The following is a 21407-nucleotide window of genomic DNA, read 5'->3' on the forward strand; positions in this document are numbered from 1 at the left end:
AATAGAAAACAAGGAAGGCTTTTGCCTTTAAAAGTGCCGTGCCTGCAATTGATGAGAAATAAAAACCCCGACATTTAACATCTTGTCACAAAATATTGGATTTTCCAGCATAGCCTAGCAAGATAAGTATTAAAATCACAATAAAATACACATAGGGGTGGGTGACCACATCCCCTAAACTGCCTTTAAAAATCCAAGACCCACTGAATAAAGTCAAGGAAAAACATTTACCACATTTTTTGTCGATTGCTTTTTGCCGTAGGATGGTAAGGGCTTTAGTGCCTGAGGTATAGGTAGTTCCTGGATGCTTTTAGGGAAGTGAGATGGAGGCAGAGTCTGGAGAATAGTTTGCATAGCTTGCAGATATAAAGAAGCAGGTGTGTTCCCCACCAGGCTGTTGAATTTCTCTTCCCCTAGCAAAGCTTTCCAGTGTTCTGGATGATCTCGTGGAACTTTCCGCATCTTAAACTGTGGGTTGGGCATGAAGAGCAAGAGGTAGTCAAGGCAGAGCTTCTTTGTTGCCATGTTGACTTTGGAGTCCCACATCTGTTCCAGGATGACGTCCAGCGGGGTAAGCCCTTTACTGTCCTCTATCCTGGGAGAAGCTCCGTTGCCGAGGAGGATGAGGACTATCTCTGACCTCAGCAGCTCACAGGCGAGGTGCAGGGGTGCTTTCCCATCTTCCAGATGAAAGCAACCAGTCCTGTTGATGTACGAGTTTAAGCTGGGAAGCTTGTGCGCAATTTTGATGATCAGCCCCAAGATATCTCTCCTGTCATATGTGACTGCCATGGCCAAGTGAGGAGCAGAGGATGGGCAATAGCAGAAGTGTTCTCCGGGTACCTTAAGAGCCTCCTCTGGAAAATGAGACAGCAGATACTGGGCGTAAGGCAGGTGGTTATGCACCACTGCATAGAGAAGGGCTTCTGAAGGTGAGTATGTTCTTAGGCTGGCATTCTCCTCCCAGTAAAAATACTCCATAGTTCTCATGTCTTCCAGCATCCACACAGGCTTATGATCTCTCACAGCCTGGTAGAACATGTAGGATAAGAACTTGCAGTGCCTGCTTTGATCATCCTGCATGCTGGCCTGGTTGCTGGCCATGGCTCAGCAAATAAAGAGCTCCACGCAAAATCTCTCCAGACTGTACGATCTGTGCACTTGGAATGCAGATCTCGATGCTGCTGCAACCTTCAGGCTGTCATTGCTGCCCGGACTGCACTAGCTTGAATGCATGGGCTGATCATCTCCACCCGTTCATTGTTTTTTCCCCTCACTGCAGTGGTTTTGTTTAGGTAAGCACAATCCCACAGGCTCAGTTAACCCATGCCATGCAAGCTGCTGGTTTGTACGTGTATCCTGCTCCCTGTATGGTGTGGGCTACTGGAACGCTGTCAGACTGCAAGTGATTTTATACATACGCAGCTAGAGAGAAGGCAGGGAGAGACTAAAATTAGCTTGAGAGGTGAGGTAGTTTTCTGTCTGCATTTCATGTCTAACGAGATCGGCTCATACATCACAGTAAGTGTGATAGTAATTTTCAGATGTTTTTTGCATGTTGCTCACACACAAAGCTCGTTAAATAGTAAAAATATATATTGCAGCATAAAATGCTCTATGGTTGGTAATACAGAGGGTTATATACTCGTGAAATCAAGGGATTGGTAGCTGTACTATTAGCAAAGACTCCCTGTTTTATAAATAATGGTATGGCTAGCCAATTAGGAGACACTGATGTTAATGGATTGTCTGTAAGGCATTAGTGATATTTAAGATCCCAACATTAATCTCTGCAGAGAAAAGAGTCAAACGGGATGTGGAGTAACCATGCCTGGAGTCATAAAGCATATTGCTCAATTTAAATGCCTGCCTTTGTTTAGCAAAGAAATGTCTGAAGTGCCTCTGTTTTGCACAGCAGGTACATAGGCAAAAGGTTAATGGCCAAACCACAATGGCAGATGGAGAGCTTTGATCTAAGTATCTCTCATATGTAATGTTCCAGGACTGGGGTCAGAGTGAGTTATAATAGGGGGAAATGGACTTAAGCAAACATACCTGACACATAAAGATAATATCTTACTGCTTCTATATCCAAAATCTAAGCACTTGATCCCGAAAAATCATTATTAGTACTCATAATCAACTGCACTGAAGTCGGCACAGCTGGAGCTGCAGCGGCTGATTGAAGTACAGCGTCGGTTCTCCGGAGGTTCCAGTCTCTCCGGAACCGAGTGAGAGCAGCGAGTCCCAACGGCTGTTCTCGCGAGAGGTTAACGGGGCGCTAACGAGGCATAGGCGTTGCCACGGTTTCAGCGTCCTCGCCCTCACCCCTCCGCTGAATAGGGCTGAAGGGGTATATCCCTGAAGGGCTCAGGGAGGGCAGCGAAGTATCGCATTACAATTCATATCTATCTATATATTATTATAAACTATTATTTATTTATTTACTTCCAATTTTTTCGTTTCTTTGTTTTTATTTTTTTTGTGCCATGGTCTCTACAAGACAGAGGGCTTGCCTTAAGAAGGCTGTGGCGACCCAGACAGAAGGTCTGCCTAGAAGTGTGGCTACACAGGTCTCTGGTTGCAAGGAGTGCCAGAGCCTGCTACTACTAGATGAGGGTGCTAAGCAGTACTCCTGTGCAAGGTGTGAGCAGGTGGAAGATCTGCTTAACATGGTGGTTGAATTGAAAGAGGCGGTTGAGAGACTGAGGGCCATCAGGGACTGTGAGCGGGAGATTGACTGGTGGAGTAACTCCCTAGAGTGCCAGAGAGAAAGGCACCAGGGAGATCCCCCGCAGTTGGTGGTGGACTCCCTGACCTGTCCCCGTAGGGCAGAAGGGGGATATCTGAGGGATAGGGAGGGCTGGCAGAGAGTCCCTGCTCGGTACCCTGCTCGGTACCGTGAGCAATCTCCCCCTCTGCCTCCCCAGTGTCCCCAGATACCCCTAAGCAATAGATTTGCAGCATTGGAAGTTGAAGAGGTGATAAGGGGTGAAGTGCAGGAAGATTCCCGCAGGAGGTCACCAATGGCAAGGCAGTCACCTCCGTGCATTGAGACTGCTGCTACTGAGAAAGAAAGGAAGGTGATCGTAGTGGGTGGCTCCCTTCTAAAGGGAACTGAGGGCCCCATTTGCAGACCAGACTGTGTGGGTTGCCTCTGGCAAAGGCAGTAGCTTGAAAGTAAGTGTCTGTCTGCCTGACTTCTCTCTGAAAACAAACACAGAAAAGCCTATTCCCTGTGAGGCTGACCCAGCTGCCATGTCTTGCCTGCTTGTTGGGATACAAGATGATTAATCTCCTTCTACATAACTCAGTACTTAAACCATATGTGAAGGGGGCACAAGGGCTTTCAGATAAAGCAGGAGTAAAAAAAGACTTGTTTTGTTCTTGATGAAGAAATAATTTTCTTAAGAACAAAAAGCTCTTTGCAGCCAGTGCTTATAAATTGCTTAATTGGAAATACACATAACAGTCCTATGAGGATTATCTGAGCGCTTCTGGCTGAATTAGTCAGGAAAGAAAAGTTATTTTAGAGATACTAATAAAACAGGCTGTTGTGAAGTCTTCTGAGATGTATACAGATGTTTTATTCTAGGCTTTGCATATAAAGCTGATTTTTGCTGTTGTTGTTGTTACTGGTTTGGAAGGTTTTCTGATTAGGTTGGAGGCAGACAGAAGTGGAAATAAAGAGTTAGACCCTCAGACCAGAGGGCTATAGCTCCAGAAAGCTATACTGATTTTTGTTAGCTGTCAGCAATACAGCTTGCTCCCACTGTCTAGGGAACCATTTGAGATTTAATCAAATGTGCCAGAAACACAAATAAATACATCTTTGACAATACCTTTCCTTGTTCCTGATGGGTATCAGCCTCCTCAGCAGTACTTTTTCTTTCAACAACAGTTAAGCATGCACACAGGTAACCTCCCTGTCCTTCTACAAAGCTTCTGCCAGAGTGGAAATGTTTTTCTTCATATCCTGCCAGTGTCCCACCAGCCTTCTGTTCAGAGAGGAAGAAATGAGGTTCAACAAGGCCAACTGCAAAGTACTGCACCTGAGCCAGGGCAACCCCAGATATGTATATGGAATAGGAGAAGAACTCATTGAGAGCGGCCCTGCCGAGAAGGACTAGGGGGTTCTTGTCATGGTTGTATGATTTTTGGTACTGGTATTCCACATCATAACATCATGTAGTGCATTTAGAGTTAAAGAGTTAATGCTCCAGCTCTGTGGAACATCGATAGTTCCAGGTATGCCTGTCTCAGAAGAGAAGAAGAACTCCATTCCCCAGAGGACTTTGCGATGCTTTGCGTTCTTACGTGTTTACGCTCAGAGGGAAAGATAAAAACTGTCTGCGGTCACGGGACACTTTCTTTTCCTTTGGGATCGACTCAGCAGTGGGTGCTCGCTGCCGTCTCGCCTTCAGCGTTAGCGTAAGGCCTTCGGTTTATCGGACACTCTCTCTCTTGCTCATTTTATTTGATTTATTAGCTTTAATTCCAATTATATTGTATTATATTGTGTTATTTTGCTTTCTGATATCTTATTTAGTAAATTAGCTTTCCTCCTCAGATCGTTGCCGCTGTTTTGTTTCTAGGCCCATCTCCCTTTTCCCTTTTCTTTTTCCCCCTTCCCTTTTCCTGGGGCGTGGGTCCGTGGGTCCCCCGCACCAATCGTCACGGAACCGGGCCAAACCTGCCCGTAAACCGTTGACAGTTCTGATGACAAAAAGCTGAACATAAGCCAGCAGTGTTCACTTGCAGCACTGAAAGCCAATGGTATCCTGGGCTGCAACCAAAGAGGAGATTGTCTCAACAGGGAGAGGTGATTGTCCCCCTCTACTCTGCCTTCATAAGGCTCCAGATGGAGTACTGTGTCCTGGCCTGGGGCTGCCAGCCCAAGAAAGATGTGGAACTGCTGGAGCACGTCCAGAGGAGACCATGAAGATGCTCAGCAGACTGGAGCACCTCTCCTCTGGAGGTATGCTGAGAAAGCTGGGTATGTTTAGGCCAGAGAAGAGAAGACTCCAGGGAGACCACCAGTATTTGAGGACAGCTTACAAACAGGAGGGAGCTTGACTTTTTACACAGTCTGATACTGATAGGACAAGGGGGAATCGCTTTAAACTAAAAGAGGGGAGATTTAGGTTAGATGTTAGGAAGAAATCCTTTACTCAGAGGGTAGTGAGGACCTGGCACTGCTGCCCAGAGCTGCAGGTGCCCCATCCCTGGAGGTGCCCAAGGCCACGTTGGATGGGCCCTGGGCAGCCTGAGCTGCTGGGGTCAGCCCTGCACATGGCTGGGAGGTCTTTGGGTCCCTTCCAACCCAAACCACTATGATTCTAGGAAATGGGCAACCCGTATCCGTGCATCCTTAGCTGAACTCCTTTCGTTATAATACCCTATGGGTCAAATAAGAGCCCTGCCCGGCTGAGGACCCCACCCCTGAGCAAGTGTAGTATGGAAGTACAGAGCCAGCAGTGTTACAATCACATGTAAAGCACAAACCAACCATTTCAGATGGGGAGAGGAGTGGAAAAAACGACTAACTCTGCAACTTTTAGATTTGCTCATTGGCATTTGCTTCGGATACAGCGTCCAAACGTGGCACCACCTCCGAGTCCCGGGGGCCGCTGAGAGAAGGGCCGGGCTCGCGACGCCATCTTGTGGCCGCTCCGACGCCATTTTGCGCCGTCTCTGCTTTGATTTTGCATGGCGCGAAAATGTATACATGCGTGCATACATACATGTATACATACATGCATGCACAAACAAACAAACAAACAAACAAACAAATAAGTCATAATCATCGGTAGCATTTGCGCAGATGTAAGGATGACAGTGATTTTACTGACCACACTGCAGCTTTGGCAGCCGGTAAGCAGGGAAAGAGAGGATTTTGCCTCTGGGGTTAATGGAGCAATGGAGGCAGTGGCTCATGCCACGGTGGATGGGGCTTTCTAAAGCTAAATACTCATAAGAGGGGTCTAAAAAGGGCTGTGTGTAGGTCTAGGTTTGTACCTTATGTTTTCATTGATGTTAAGTGAAAAGATGTGTGAGACGTTTTAAAAACTAGTTCATGTTTTCCAAAGAGCACAATGCACAAATCTACTTATACAATTTGGTAGCTGTGAAAGACAGATGGATATTTTAGTAGGAAAAATCTCCTTGTCCTCCCTGATCCCAGTTTGGGTTGCTTACCTTGCCTTGAGGTTCAGCAGATCTGAGTAAGCAAGTGGATTTCTGAGTGCTTGCGTAACACATCTTTAAACAGAAATTTCACTTAAGCAAAGCTCTTCCTATCACTTCTCTTTTCCTCAAATCTCAGTTTATGCACAGAATATAATTTTATCCCAGTCTGTCACCATGCAGGGCTTCTGCGCCATGCCTACCAGTACAGAAATAAGCCAAAGCCAACAGCTATCACTGAAGCTCAGTTCTGCCACCTAGAAAAAAGATCTGATTGAGCAATCAGCTATATTGGTGGGAAGTTTAGTGTCTGGAAATATATGCATCGCAGCAGAAAACAGCATCGAAGACCTGTAAACTCAGGAAAAGAGTCTGCTTATAGTGTCACCATTTAACACATTCCAGGCAGTGAAACAGTAATTTTTGTCCTATAGTTGCTCATTTTCTGCTTCAGTGAAAGCTTCAGAATCAGGAGATGCTCTAAAATCTCATCTAGATTTTCCCTTCAATCTTACTGTGACAGCAGTTGCTTCAGCGGGACCATCATAATGATACTGATTGAGAGCCTATAAGTACTTCTTTCATGAAGAGGGCCTAATTATTATGTCGAGTATAATTTAAACAAAACCTGATTAATGTTCTTCATCTGGACAGTTTTGATACAAAGTAGGAAAGGTTGTCCAACTTTTGTTTGTCCCAATACCAGAGACAGATCTATCTTGAATAAGGATTTCAAGACTTTGTATGCTCTGCTATATTCTTCAAATCCTGGTCTTCGAGTCTTTAGTGGAAAGAACTACTATACTGGTAAAATACCATGGTGAGGTATATTCTGCTCCATCAGCTTCCATTCTATCCAGAGTGGCCCTTCTTCTCTTGGGGAGATAGTTCTGGAAGCAGCCTTTGCAGAAACTATAGAAATCTCCCCATGCATAATGCTTTCTACTTCTCTCTTACTCTATCAGAACATTTTTTACTGTGGAATGAACTTCCGTAAAAATTGAATTGTTTCTAAAAGTCATAGCTAACTTAAAAGGGTAGAGGATAAAGAAGAGATACAGTGAACATAATGTGTGTGGATTTTCAGAAAGCTTTTGACAATGTTCAGCACCCATGGCTGATAAGTAATGAGACAGTCACAGGATCGGATGAATTATTTCATGGTGTGAAAGCTGGTTATGGCAGAGGGTGGGACTCAGTGGACTGCGTGAAGAGCCAGCAGTGGGGTCTTGTAGAGATAAGTGCTGAAACTTGTACTGTCTAATGTAAGACCAAAGCTGGAGAAAGGAGAGAACAGAAAGAAAAATATTAAAATATCAAAATTATTCTATTCTTTAAAAAGTATTTTGATTGAAGTTTGGGATCCTCCACTAACTATAGGAGATGCTTCCCAGAGGGAATCTTGCTGTACTGCCTCTCCCACTCCTTTTCTTTCTTTTTTTCTTTTTTTTTTCCTCCTAAATTTTCTTTTGTCAGTCTGACAACTCCAGGATTATCATGCTATCTTCTCACAGCTCTGCGTGGTGATCTGCCCATCTGATCACGCGGATGGGTGCAGCCAATGCATGGAACATAGTAACCTTCTCTCTGTATGTATTCATGAGATTCAGCAACAGCTTTCCCACTGGCAATAAACTTCTCTAGAGAGGAATATGAACATACTTTATGAGGGCTGGAACTGGAACTTAGTCTGGAAATTTACCATTGATTTTACAATGCAAGCGGCCTTTTGGAGTCACCCCAAGAGAAACTTGGCTTCTTTGTGCAGCTTCCCAAGTGCTAGAGACAGCTGTGGCTGTCTTGGGAGCTGGATCGCTTGGAGGCTGCATGCAGTTGTCCCTATCATTCCCTGAGTGTGGTGGTGTAGCAAAATGCAATGTGTGCTCCCAGAAGGCCAGACAGCTGCTGGCTTGTGTGGAATGCATCAGACTTCTCTGCCTGGGGTAACTCAACCAGAGAGGTAACTGAGGTGTGGGCAGGACTACAGTCATTGCATTGTGTGATTCTGAAAACGCTTCCCCAGCACAAGAGAATATATACTTTATATTTCTCTCTTTTAAAATACCTGTCTTACTGCTTGCTGCTGTGTGGGCTGCAACTAAGTGCAGTTGTAAAAAGACTGGTAGCTAGATGAATCTGGCTTAGATGGATCTATCAGTTCATCTGTCCATCAGCTGCCAGAGCCACTCACTAATGTCCTGGTGGTCAGCCTCAGCAGAGCTGTCAGGGAACATGTGAGCTGAGTTCAAGCCTAAAGAATGAAAATCTACAAGAGCAATTACCATTCACCCCTAGGGAGCCTCTTCTGATTCAGCTCCGCCTTGCAGCAGCAGGTCTGTGGAACGTAGGTTCACTTCATCACTTGGGCCATCCTCTGTCAGCACAGCTAGATATTGCAAGCCTGGAAAATATTATGTTCTTCTGATCACAATTTGGAGGACATAGCTCAGCAGTCACTTTGGAGTCATCAAACACCAGAATGGACCAAAGCAAAAGCAGCTGGCAGTACTTTTGACCAACTGTCTAATAAAAGACACATCAAGATTATCCTGCAAGTTTATTATGGTAGTACAGTCAAATTTAATAATTTTCAAAGCCATTATATTGGGGCATATATATATGTGTGTATATATATATATATATATTTGTATGGGAACTGCTGAATCACGGCCTGAACCACTGATTGGTCACCTGAGGTGAGCACCAAGTCAGCCATGGGGGCACAGGTGAAGGTGATATACCTGTGTGGGTGGAAGGGGTGGAGCCTAGTTCCTCCTCTCTCAAACCCCATTTAAGGGCTGACCACCACCAGGGAAGGATCTCTTCTTGGAGATCCCTCCCATGTGGAGTCCTCTGCGAGCCTTGTCATCTTAAAGGTGAGCCATCTTCTCTTTTGTATTACCTGTATAACTGTTTGTATAGAACTACTTAAAATATACCATCTTCTATACTATTCCCTGGTGGAGTATCGTCATTAGGAGTTATTTACTCTACAATATTATTCCCAGCACACATTGCGATCTGTTTCTCTTTAATCATGCAGTGAGTAATGTATGTACAATTACATGGAAGATTTTTTCCCTAAAAAAGAGAAACCAAAATTACAAAAGTATGGCTTTGTAAGAAAGTTGTATCATATAATGAACATTCATTTGTACTTGGGCATGGAACATTCAGTCGTATTCAGTAAACAACAGCGTCAGTCCCTGTCACGCTAAAGCCAAAGGAAGCCAAGGGAGCAAGGAGCAGGAAAGTGCCCGTCACTATTAGAGAATGTCTATATCTGTATACATTCGAAGTGTGAAAAATGTAAAAAATGTTTTAGAGGATTAAGTATCACTTTTATTTATAAGCAGAAGTCAGAGTAAATGGAGTCTTGAAGAATGCGTGCACAGATTCTGTTTTATTTTATACCGGCAAACGTCAGCAGTGGTGCAATTGACTTAAAAAGTGTTACTTCGGGTGTAAAGAGATGAAACTGAGGTCAGATTCTGGCCTGTCCTCCCTCCTAATGGTGCTGCAGAAACAGACAGAAGCACAGGATTAAGAAGTCATAGGTGGCCAAATTTTGCTGTCAGACCAAAGAAAAGATGGAGATACACATTTAATATACTTTATTTTAATGAAATAAAATGTGCCCACTGTCACAAATCCTTCACTGGATGACTGCTGGAATGCAGAAGCCCTTGTGCTTGGTGCTTAGGGATAAACGCCTGTTTCAAAAGCACAGCTGCTGCCTCTTTGCCAGAGAAGAAATATCCTTACCTGACAGCAGCACAAAGCTTGGGGCACAAACTTATTTCATTGAAAGGCTGCTTTCTTAAGGCATTGGTCACTGTTGAGTACACGATGTCTTAAGTATTGTTAGTTCATTATGAGTTTTACCAGAAGAGGGCAGACACAGACACACATGCGTGACACACGCACACACCCAAAGTCACCCACAGAGCTCACTGAAATGACTCTCAATCATACTGAAGGAAAACACATATACACGTCAGATCTTTACAGGGCTACTTCTCAAGACTGAAATTAAAAATTCTAACCTGCAGAGCCAGTCTGTAACCCAAAGATGAGCACAGACTGCACCCTCTCCCTTTTCTCTTTTTGCCAAGTTCTGAAATGAAGATCTTAGCTACTCTTACTCGGTATGTTTATATGCAAAATGTAAACATCACTATGTAGCACCTAGCACCTTTTTTGATTAACAAAGTCACTAATGTATTTGTCATGCAAATATAGGGATTTTTAAAGACTGCTGACAATCAGTTGCGGGAACAGTGGGAAAGATACAGAATTTACTTTTGCTAATAACCTGGCTTGGAAAAAATAAAAAGAAAATCAATGCAGATGGGGCTGAGGTAGATTTGGCTGTATCCAATGTAATGTCACTGTACTGAGTAGGAAGATAAATGGGATATCAAACTAACAGGCAGGTCACTGCAAGATAAATCCTCCTGCAGAGGGGCAACACATCCTGCGCTCTTGGCACTACAGGTGATGCAAAAAGTTTTGTAGCAGAAGCACCAGAGCACTAATGCCCTAAATTCTAGCCCAGTGGAACTGTACATCAAGGTCAGAAGGTAGGCGACTGGCTGAGGCCCAGACAGCGCTTGAGCTCTTGTTAAAATGGTCAGGGAAACAGAAATGGCAGGGCTCTGCTATGATCTTTCCAGTGTGGACAGCTGCCTGATGCTGGTCTGAGAATACCCAAGCTTTTACATGCTGGCCAATGAACAGCCAGCAGTCTTCTTCTAGGCAGACAAAGATACGCTCTTATCCTCTGCCTTGGTTAACGGAGAGAGGGTAAACTTGTGCATGCACACAAAGCATTACGTGTGCTACAAAGCCACCAGAGTGCCTAAATTCCTGAACTCTGACCTTCGTGATGATCCCTGGCTATTACAGCCAATAAATAATCCTTGCACCATTTTAGATGCTCTTGTTCCCACTGGCTTGCTCTGGCTCCCCAGGCACAGCCCTCTGCCTTATGAGAAAGTGCCAGTGTCAGTAATGCCAAGAATCCCTACCTGCATCACTCAATTTGTAAGATGAACAACCTTCCCCTCCCTCCTGTCTTTTCTGAAATTATTAGCAACACAGCATTCATGCAACCAAGCCAGTGATTGATAATTTACCTTCACTCCTTTGCTGGCATATCTGCTCCTGGGGCCTAATTACAATTCTAATAATATCCATCTCCAGCCTACTCTGCCTCTCGCCCACTGAGATGAGGTATTGCATCGCTATTGGGGACAGGCCCAGCCCCACTCTGGGGTGCAGAGCACTGCACAGTTGCTCTCAGCAGCCTCAGGCAGCAGTGCCTGCTTCGTCTTCTGCCCCCAGCGCTGCCTTCCTGGGGGCTGCCAAGGCACAAGGGGCTCAGCCACTGCTTATTATGCAAATCTGCCTTTGGCTCTGCTTTGCTTTGTGAAGCTGTGACAGCCTCCACCTGCTAGCACATGCCACGGCCTCTCTACAAAAACCTTGTCCAAGATTTACCCTGAATTTCTCTGCCACCATTTGCTCCCTCCCCCTTGCACAAGGCAGAATAGACTCGGATGAGGAGAACAGGGCTAGTAGGACACCATGGGGGAGGTGGGACTGCAGGAGGAGAGTTAACCCTTTTCTGGCCTGCTCACCACTCTTAGGGCTGGGCTGGCATTTTCTTTGTCTCACCAGCAAGTCTGCATCATCACCTAGCACAGCACAGCAGGCACGGGCACAGCAGTGCTTCCCAGCACCTGGACAGAGGTGTCTGGGAGGAATGTCCCCATGTCTCCAAAAGTACCTTCCAGATGGCTCTTGTCTAGGCATGCAAGAAATCTTCCCCTTGCCCTGCATCACCATCAGTACCCTGACACACACTGGTGGTGCCCCAAGCAGAGAGAATCCATGCAGAAGTGCTCTGTGAGCTGATACAAAAGGGTGCAGCTCAGGTAAAGCAGTCCTGGCGCAAGTAGATAATGTGTGGAGGGATCTTCACCATGCAGCAAGATTTGAATGCACAGGTCTGGTGTACATCCTTCCATAGCCAGAGCCTTTCAAACTGGGGCTTGGGTCAAATGGCATTTTGCACCACATTTCTTTAAAGAGATCAGTTATTTATTCACTGCTGTTCAGAACAGATCTGGGGAAATGTGTTACAGCGCTTCATTGGAGCAGAGGGTTACACTTACAAAGAGAGAAGGACATCTGGTCCAAAATAAGAGACATTCCCCAGCTGGGATTCTGCCACTGCACTGGTGACACTGAGCACGGCCAGGAGAGCAAGAGCAGCTCCTGGAACAGACAGGGCTCTGGCTGGGCAGGGCATCCCCAGCCCTACAGAGAGCCTACTCTAGGAAAACTGCAAACATACAAACTACCTTCAGTTCCCAGGGAATTCAATGGGAACTACTTATCTTTTTCAGAAGCAGGCCCTCTGTCTGGACTTGAGTGACAAAAACACTCTGACAACAAGTGAAAACTTGTAATGCACAATGTCATACCCCAGGTTAGAGTAACGAGGAAACAGGCGGCTCTGAGACCCACTGCTAAATCGAGTTAGTGAGCTACATCTCTCTTGGAGACACATTCATCCCTAAAACGCAGGTCACTGATAATGTCACTCATGAAGGATAGGGCTGCCACTAGCCCTGCTACTTTTTGCAGTTTTTTACTGGACAGCAAAGAAAATGGTACTCTCCCCATTGCACAACTTTGTGGAGGCATAAGGGCTGGAGCTGTCTTTAACCCCCTCACTCCTGAGTGAGATAGGATGTTTTCCATTACTTCTTCTGTCTGTCCCAATTTCTCCATAGGAATACACACTTGGTGGTCTTATCTAAACATACACACTCCATGCTATGACCCAATGCTAAGTAACTCGTTAAAATCATGTACTCTATAGGGCTGCCTCTACGTCTCTGTAATATCAGCCACAGACTTTTTGGTTACTAATAAATGATGCTGGATCATTGTTAGAAAGGAAACCTGATGTCTGAACCCTGTTCGTACAAGGTGGTATTTTTCCTAGCTCTGGTAGAACGCAGATCCATAGTTACACCCTTTGAAAATCCTAGTGTGCAAGTTGTTCATTTTTACCCAGGTGCATTACACAGGATACAGTTATGTTGGGAATTCAGATGCACTGATACCAGCTGACAGCTAAAAAAAAGCAAACAATGCAGTCTCAGCTACAGTTAACTCTTCACATGCACAACGTAATAGAAAACAAGGAAGGCTTTTGCCTTTAAAAGTGCCGTGCCTGCAATTGATGAGAAATAAAAACCCCGACATTTAACATCTTGTCACAAAATATTGGATTTTCCAGCATAGCCTAGCAAGATAAGTATTAAAATCACAATAAAATACACATAGGGGTGGGTGACCACATCCCCTAAACTGCCTTTAAAAATCCAAGACCCACTGAATAAAGTCAAGGAAAAACATTTACCACATTTTTTGTCGATTGCTTTTTGCCATAGGATGGTAAGGGCTTTAGTGCCTGAGGTATAGGTAGTTCCTGGATGCTTTTAGGGAAGTGAGATGGAGGCAGAGTCTGGAGAATAGTTTGCATAGCTTGCAGATATAAAGAAGCAGGTGTGTTCCCCACCAGGCTGTTGAATTTCTCTTCCCCTAGCAAAGCTTTCCAGTGTTCTGGATGATCTCGTGGAACTTTCCGCATCTTAAACTGTGGGTTGGGCATGAAGAGCAAGAGGTAGTCAAGGCAGAGCTTCTTTGTTGCCATGTTGACTTTGGAGTCCCACATCTGTTCCAGGATGACGTCCAGCGGGGTAAGCCCTTTACTGTCCTCTATCCTGGGAGAAGCTCCGTTGCCGAGGAGGATGAGGACTATCTCTGACCTCAGCAGTTCACAGGCGAGGTGCAGGGGTGTTTTCCCATCTTCCAGATGAAAGCAACCAGTCCTGTTGATGTACGAGTTTAAGCTGGGAAGCTTGTGCGCAATTTTGATGATCAGCCCCAAGATATCTCTCCTGTCATATGTGACTGCCATGGCCAAGTGAGGAGCAGAGGATGGGCAATAGCAGAAGTGTTCTCCGGGTACCTTAAGAGCCTCCTCTGGAAAATGAGACAGCAGATACTGGGCGTAAGGCAGGTGGTTATGCACCACTGCATAGAGAAGGGCTTCTGAAGGTGAGTATGTTCTTAGGCTGGCATTCTCCTCCCAGTAAAAATACTCCATAGTTCTCATGTCTTCCAGCATCCACACAGGCTTATGATCTCTCACAGCCTGGTAGAACATGTAGGATAAGAACTTGCAGTGCCTGCTTTGATCATCCTGCATGCTGGCCTGGTTGCTGGCCATGGCTCAGCAAATAAAGAGCTCCACGCAAAATCTCTCCAGACTGTACGATCTGTGCACTTGGAATGCAGATCTCGATGCTGCTGCAACCTTCAGGCTGTCATTGCTGCCCGGACTGCACTAGCTTGAATGCATGGGCTGATCATCTCCACCCGTTCATTGTTTTTTCCCCTCACTGCAGTGGTTTTGTTTAGGTAAGCACAATCCCACAGGCTCAGTTAACCCATGCCATGCAAGCTGCTGGTTTGTACGTGTATCCTGCTCCCTGTATGGTGTGGGCTACTGGAACGCTGTCAGACTGCAAGTGATTTTATACATACGCAGCTAGAGAGAAGGCAGGGAGAGACTAAAATTAGCTTGAGAGGTGAGGTAGTTTTCTGTCTGCATTTCATGTCTAACGAGATCGGCTCATACATCACAGTAAGTGTGATAGTAATTTTCAGATGTTTTTTGCATGTTGCTCACACACAAAGCTCGTTAAATAGTAAAAATATATATTGCAGCATAAAATGCTCTATGGTTGGTAATACAGAGGGTTATATACTCGTGAAATCAAGGGATTGGTAGCTGTACTATTAGCAAAGACTCCCTGTTTTATAAATAATGGTATGGCTAGCCAATTAGGAGACACTGATGTTAATGGATTGTCTGTAAGGCATTAGTGATATTTAAGATCCCAACATTAATCTCTGCAGAGAAAAGAGTCAAACAGGATGTGGAGTAACCATGCCTGGAGTCATAAAGCATATTGCTCAATTTAAATGCCTGCCTTTGTTTAGCAAAGAAATGTCTGAAGTGCCTCTGTTTTGCACAGCAGGTACATAGGCAAAAGGTTAATGGCCAAACCACAATGGCAGATGGAGAGCTTTGATCTAAGTATCTCTCATATGTAATGTTCCAGGACTGGGGTCAGAGTGAGTTATAATAGGGGGAAATGGACTTAAGCAAACATACCTGACACATAAAGATAATATCTTACTGCTTCTATATCCAAAATCTAAGCACTTGATCCCGAAAAATCATTATTAGTACTCATAATCAACTGCACTGAAGTCGGCACAGCTGGAGCTGCAGCGGCTGATTGAAGTACAGCGTCGGTTCTCCGGAGGTTCCAGTCTCTCCGGAACCGAGTGAGAGCAGCGAGTCCCAACGGCTGTTCTCGCGAGAGGTTAACGAGGCGCTAACGAGGCATAGGCGTTGCCACGGTTTCAGCGTCCTCGCCCTCACCCCTCCGCTGAATAGGGCTGAAGGGGTATATCCCTGAAGGGCTCAGGGAGGGCAGCGAAGTATCGCATTACAATTCATATCTATCTATATATTATTATAAACTATTATTTATTTATTTACTTCCAATTTTTTCGTTTCTTTGCTTTTATTTTTTTTGTGCCACGGTCTCTACAAGACAGAGGGCTTGCCTTAAGAAGGCTGTGGCGACCCAGACAGAAGGTCTGCCTAGAAGTGTGGCTACACAGGTCTCTGGTTGCAAGGAGTGCCAGAGCCTGCTACTACTAGATGAGGGTGCTAAGCAGTTCTCCTGTGCAAGGTGTGAGCAGGTGGAAGATCTGCTTAACATGGTGGTTGAATTGAAAGAGGCGGTTGAGAGACTGAGGGCCATCAGGGACTGTGAGCGGGAGATTGACTGGTGGAGTAACTCCCTAGAGTGCCAGAGAGAAAGGCACCAGGGAGATCCCCCGCAGTTGGTGGTGGACTCCCTGACCTGTCCCCGTAGGGCAGAAGGGGGATATCTGAGGGATAGGGAGGGCTGGCAGAGAGTCACTGCTCGGTGCCGTGGGCGATCTCCCCCTCTGCCTCCCCAGTGTCCCCAGATACCCCTAAGCAATAGATTTGCAGCATTGGAAGTTGAAGAGGTGATAAGGGGTGAAGTGCAGGAAGATTCCCGCAGGAGGTCACCAATGGCAAGGCAGTCACCTCCGTGCATTGAGACTGCTGCTACTGAGAAAGAAAGGAAGGTGATCGTAGTGGGTGGCTCCCTTCTAAAGGGAACTGAGGGCCCCATTTGCAGACCAGACTGTGTGGGTTGCCTCTGGCAAAGGCAGTAGCTTGAAAGTAAGTGTCTGTCTGCCTGACTTCTCTCTGAAAACAAACACAGAAAAGCCTATTCCCTGTGAGGCTGACCCAGCTGCCATGTCTTGCCTGCTTGTTGGGATACAAGATGATTAATCTCCTTCTACATAACTCAGTACTTAAACCATATGTGAAGGGGGCACAAGGGCTTTCAGATACAGCAGGAGTAAAAAAAGACTTGTTTTGTTCTTGATGTGAAACATGTAAAGGTGATTCGTGTCAAAGATAAAAAGTCAAAGCTGCTGACCCAATACTTTCAGACTGGCATTAATTCCAATTGGTATACAAAGTTACTTAAAGGAATAAAATGTCCTTGTGAGACATGGAAGGATAGAACTTTATCTACATTACAAACACCAGTCTTGTGTAACAAAAAGCGTATTCCTCACACCAAGGGGTGAAACTAACACAGACCTTGGAAGATTAGCCTGGAATGCACCAAGAGATGGGGCCAGTGGCCCTTTTTCGGGGTACTTAGCTTGGGGAAGCTAATCCCTGGAAAAGGACCACATGGCGCCAAAGGTGCTACTCCCTTACTGATTTATCTGTTGGACCAGCTGTGTTAAGCTTATCGCTACCCCTCCTAACAAAATACCAGTGAGGGGCTCTTCCCCTTCAAGGTTTGAAGATTTACATCAAAATCAACCCTTAAGTGTAATCCTCTCTATAAATCAGAGTTTGGAATGTGATGAATATGTATGAACTATACTTTTAAATAGGTATTCTTTCTTTCTTTGCGGTGTGTCGTTGGTGGAGCGAGACTCCCCGGCACACCCAGCGCTGCTTGCTTATTGCTTTTCACCTTTTGATTATAATAAAATATTCTAAAAACTCAGATTGGACTCTGAGCGTTTATGACATTGATGAAGAAATAATTTTCTTAAGAACAAAAAGCTCTTTGCAGCCAGTGCTTATAAATTGCTTAATTGGAAATACACATAACAGTCCTATGAGGATTATCTGAGCGCTTCTGGCTGAATTAGTCAGGAAAGAAAAGTTATTTTAGAGATACTAATAAAACAGGCTGTTGTGAAGTCTTCTGAGATGTATACAGATGTTTTATTCTAGGCTTTGCATATAAAGCTGATTTTTGCTGTTGTTGTTGTTATTGGTTTGGAAGGTTTTCTGATTAGGTTGGAGGCAGACAGAAGTGGAAATAAAGAGTTAGACCCTCAGACCAGAGGGCTACAGCTCCAGAAAGCTATACTGATTTTTGTTAGCTGTCAGCAATACAGCTTGCTCCCACTGTCTAGGGAACCATTTGAGATTTAATCAAATGTGCCAGAAACACAAATAAATACATCTTTGACAATACCTTTCCTTGTTCCTGATGGGTATCAGCCTCCTCAGCAGTACTTTTTCTTTCAACAACAGTTAAGCATGCACACAGGTAACCTCCCTGTCCTTCTACAAAGCTTCTGCCAGAGTGGAAATGTTTTTCTTCATATCCTGCCAGTGTCCCACCAGCCTTCTGTTCAGAGAGGAAGAAATGAGGTTCAACAAGGCCAACTGCAAAGTACTGCACCTGAGCCAGGGCAACTCCAGATATGTATATGGAATAGGAGAAGAACTCATTGAGAGCGGCCCTGCCGAGAAGGACTAGGGGGTTCTGATGACAAAAAGCTGAACATAAGCCAGCAGTGTTCACTTGCAGCACTGAAAGCCAATGGTATCCTGGGCTGCAACCAAAGAGGAGATTGTCTCAGCAGGGAGAGGTGATTGTCCCCCTCTACTCTGCCTTCATAAGGCTCCAGATGGAGTACTGTGTCCTGGCCTGGGGCTGCCAGCCCAAGAAAGATGTGGAACTGCTGGAGCAGGTCCAGAGGGGACCATGAAGATGCTCAGCAGACTGGAGCACCTCTCCTCTGGAGGTATGCTGAGAAAGCTGGGTATGTTTAGGCCAGAGAAGAGAAGACTCCAGGGAGACCACCAGTATTTGAGGACAGCTTACAAACAGGAGGGAGCTTGACTTTTTACACAGTCTGATACTGATAGGACAAGGGGGAATCGCTTTAAACTAAAAGAGGGGAGATTTAGGTTAGATGTTAGGAAGAAATCCTTTACTCAGAGGGTAGTGAGGACCTGGCACTGCTGCCCAGAGCTGCAGGTGCCCCATCCCTGGAGGTGCCCAAGGCCACGTTGGATGGGCCCTGGGCAGCCTGAGCTGCTGGGGTCAGCCCTGCACATGGCTGGGAGGTCTTTGGGTCCCTTCCAACCCAAACCACTATGATTCTAGGAAATGGGCAACCCGTATCCGTGCATCCTTAGCTGAACTCCTTTCGTTATAATACCCTATGGGTCAAATAAGAGCCCTGCCCGGCTGAGGACCCCACCCCTGAGCAAGTGTAGTATGGAAGTACAGAGCCAGCAGTGTTACAATCACATGTAAAGCACAAACCAACCATTTCAGATGGGGAGAGGAGTGGAAAAAACGACTAACTCTGCAACTTTTAGATTTGCTCATTGGCATTTGCTTCGGATACAGCGTCCAAACGTGGCACCACCTCCGAGTCCCGGGGGCCGCTGAGAGAAGGGCCGGGCTCGCGACGCCATCTTGTGGCCGCTCCGACGCCATTTTGCGCCGTCTCTGCTTTGATTTTGCATGGCGCGAAAATGTATACATGCGTGCATACATACATGTATACATACATGCATGCACAAACAAACAAACAAACAAACAAATAAGTCATAATCATCGGTAGCATTTGCGCAGATGTAAGGATGACAGTGATTTTACTGACCACACTGCAGCTTTGGCAGCCGGTAAGCAGGGAAAGAGAGGATTTTGCATCTGGGGTTAATGGAGCAATGGAGGCAGTGGCTCATGCCACGGTGGATGGGGCTTTCTAAAGCTAAATACTCATAAGAGGGGTCTAAAAAGGGCTGTGTGTAGGTCTAGGTTTGTACCTTATGTTTTCATTGATGTTAAGTGAAAAGATGTGTGAGACGTTTTAAAAACTAGTTCATGTTTTCCAAAGAGCACAATGCACAAATCTACTTATACAATTTGGTAGCTGTGAAAGACAGATGGATAATTTAGTAGGAAAAATCTCCTTGTCCTCCCTGATCCCAGTTTGGGTTGCTTACCTTGCCTTGAGGTTCAGCAGATCTGAGTAAGCAAGTGGATTTCTGAGTGCTTGCGTAACACATCTTTAAACAGAAATTTCACTTAAGCAAAGCTCTTCCTATCACTTCTCTTTTCCTCAAATCTCAGTTTATGCACAGAATATAATTTTATCCCAGTCTGTCACCATGCAGGGCTTCTGCGCCATGCCTACCAGTACAGAAATAAGCCAAAGCCAACAGCTATCACTGAAGCTCAGTTCTACCACCTAGAAAAAAGATCTGATTGAGCAATCAGCTATATTGGTGGGAAGTTTAGTGTCTGGAAATATATGCATCGCAGCAGAAAACAGCATCTAAGACCTGTAAACTCAGGAAAAGAGTCTGCTTATAGTGTCACCATTTAACACATTCCAGGCAGTGAAACAGTAATTTTTGTCCTATAGTTGCTCATTTTCTGCTTCAGTGAAAGCTTCAGAATCAGGAGATGCTCTAAAATCTCATCTAGATTTTCCCTTCAATCTTACTGTGACAGCAGTTGCTTCAGCGGGACCATCATAACGATACTGATTGAGAGCCTATAAGTACTTCTTTCATGAAGAGGGCCTAATTATTATGTCGAGTATAATTTAAACAAAACCTGATTAATGTTCTTCATCTGGACAGTTTTGATACAAAGTAGGAAAGGTTGTCCAACTTTTGTTTGTCCCAATACCAGAGATAGATCTATCTTGAATAAGGATTTCAAGACTTTGTATGCTCTGCTATATTCTTCAAATCCTGGTCTTCGAGTTTTTAGTGGAAAGAACTACTATACTGGTAAAATACCATGGTGAGGTATATTCTGCTCCATCAGCTTCCATTCTATCCAGAGTGGCCCTTCTTCTCTTGGGGAGATAGTTCTGGAAGCAGCCTTTGCAGAAACTATAGAAATCTCCCCATGCATAATGCTTTCTAATTCTCTCTTACTCTATCAGAACATTTTTTACTGTGGAATGAACTTCCATAAAAATTGAATTGTTTCTAAGTGTCATAGCTAACTTAAAAGGGTAGAGGATAAAGAAGAGATACAGTGAACATAATGTGTGTGGATTTTCAGAAAGCTTTTGACAATGTTCAGCACCCATGGCTGATAAGTAATGAGACAGTCACAGGATCGGATGAATTATTTCATGGTGTGAAAGCTGGTTATGGCAGAGGGTGGGACTCAGTGGACTGCGTGAAGAGCCAGCAGTGGGGTCTTGTAGAGATAAGTGCTGAAACTTGTACTGTCTAATGTAAGACCAAAGCTGGAGAAAGGAGAGAACAGAAAGAAAAATATTAAAATATCAAAATTATTCTATTCTTTAAAAAGTATTTTGATTGAAGTTTGGGATCCTCCACTAACTATAGGAGATGCTTCCCAGAGGGAATCTTGCTGTACTGCCTCTCCCACTCCTTTTCTTTCTTTTTTTCTTTTTTTTTTCCTCCTAAATTTTCTTTTGTCAGTCTGACAACTCCAGGATTATCATGCTATCTTCTCACAGCTCTGCGTGGTGATCTGCCCATCTGATCACGCGGATGGGTGCAGCCAATGCATGGAACATAGTAACCTTCTCTCTGTATGTATTCATGAGATTCAGCAACAGCTTTCCCACTGGCAATAAACTTCTCTAGAGAGGAATATGAACATACTTTATGAGGGCTGGAACTGGAACTTAGTCTGGAAATTTACCATTGATTTTACAATGCAAGCGGCCTTTTGGAGTCACCCCAAGAGAAACTT

General features: G+C 44.9%; 2 protein-coding genes across 2 annotated transcripts; both read right to left on the reverse strand.

The window, feature by feature from the left end:
• Window positions 1-213: 213 nt before the first annotated feature.
• Window positions 214-1104, reverse strand: LOC136050495 (ankyrin repeat domain-containing protein 9-like). Its single transcript, XM_065739401.1, has one exon. The coding sequence runs from the start codon at window positions 1102-1104 to the stop codon at window positions 214-216; it is 891 nt and encodes a 296-aa protein (XP_065595473.1).
• A 12502-nt stretch (window positions 1105-13606) lies between these two features.
• On the reverse strand, window positions 13607-14497 carry LOC136050496 (ankyrin repeat domain-containing protein 9-like). The gene has a single exon (XM_065739402.1). It carries the CDS (start codon window positions 14495-14497, stop codon window positions 13607-13609), a length of 891 nt encoding a protein of 296 aa, XP_065595474.1.
• Window positions 14498-21407: the final 6910 nt, after the last annotated feature.

This window comes from Cyrtonyx montezumae, unplaced genomic scaffold, assembly GCF_038088225.1.
Source record: "Cyrtonyx montezumae isolate F1298 unplaced genomic scaffold, pur_monq_1.0 scaffold_24, whole genome shotgun sequence".
NCBI lineage: Eukaryota > Metazoa > Chordata > Aves > Galliformes > Odontophoridae > Cyrtonyx > Cyrtonyx montezumae.

Coding starts and splice junctions, on each gene's coding strand:
- LOC136050496 (XM_065739402.1), bottom strand. CDS start 14,497: ATGGCCAGCAACCAGGCCAGCATGCAGGATGATCAAAGCAGGCACTGC.
- LOC136050495 (XM_065739401.1), bottom strand. CDS start 1,104: ATGGCCAGCAACCAGGCCAGCATGCAGGATGATCAAAGCAGGCACTGC.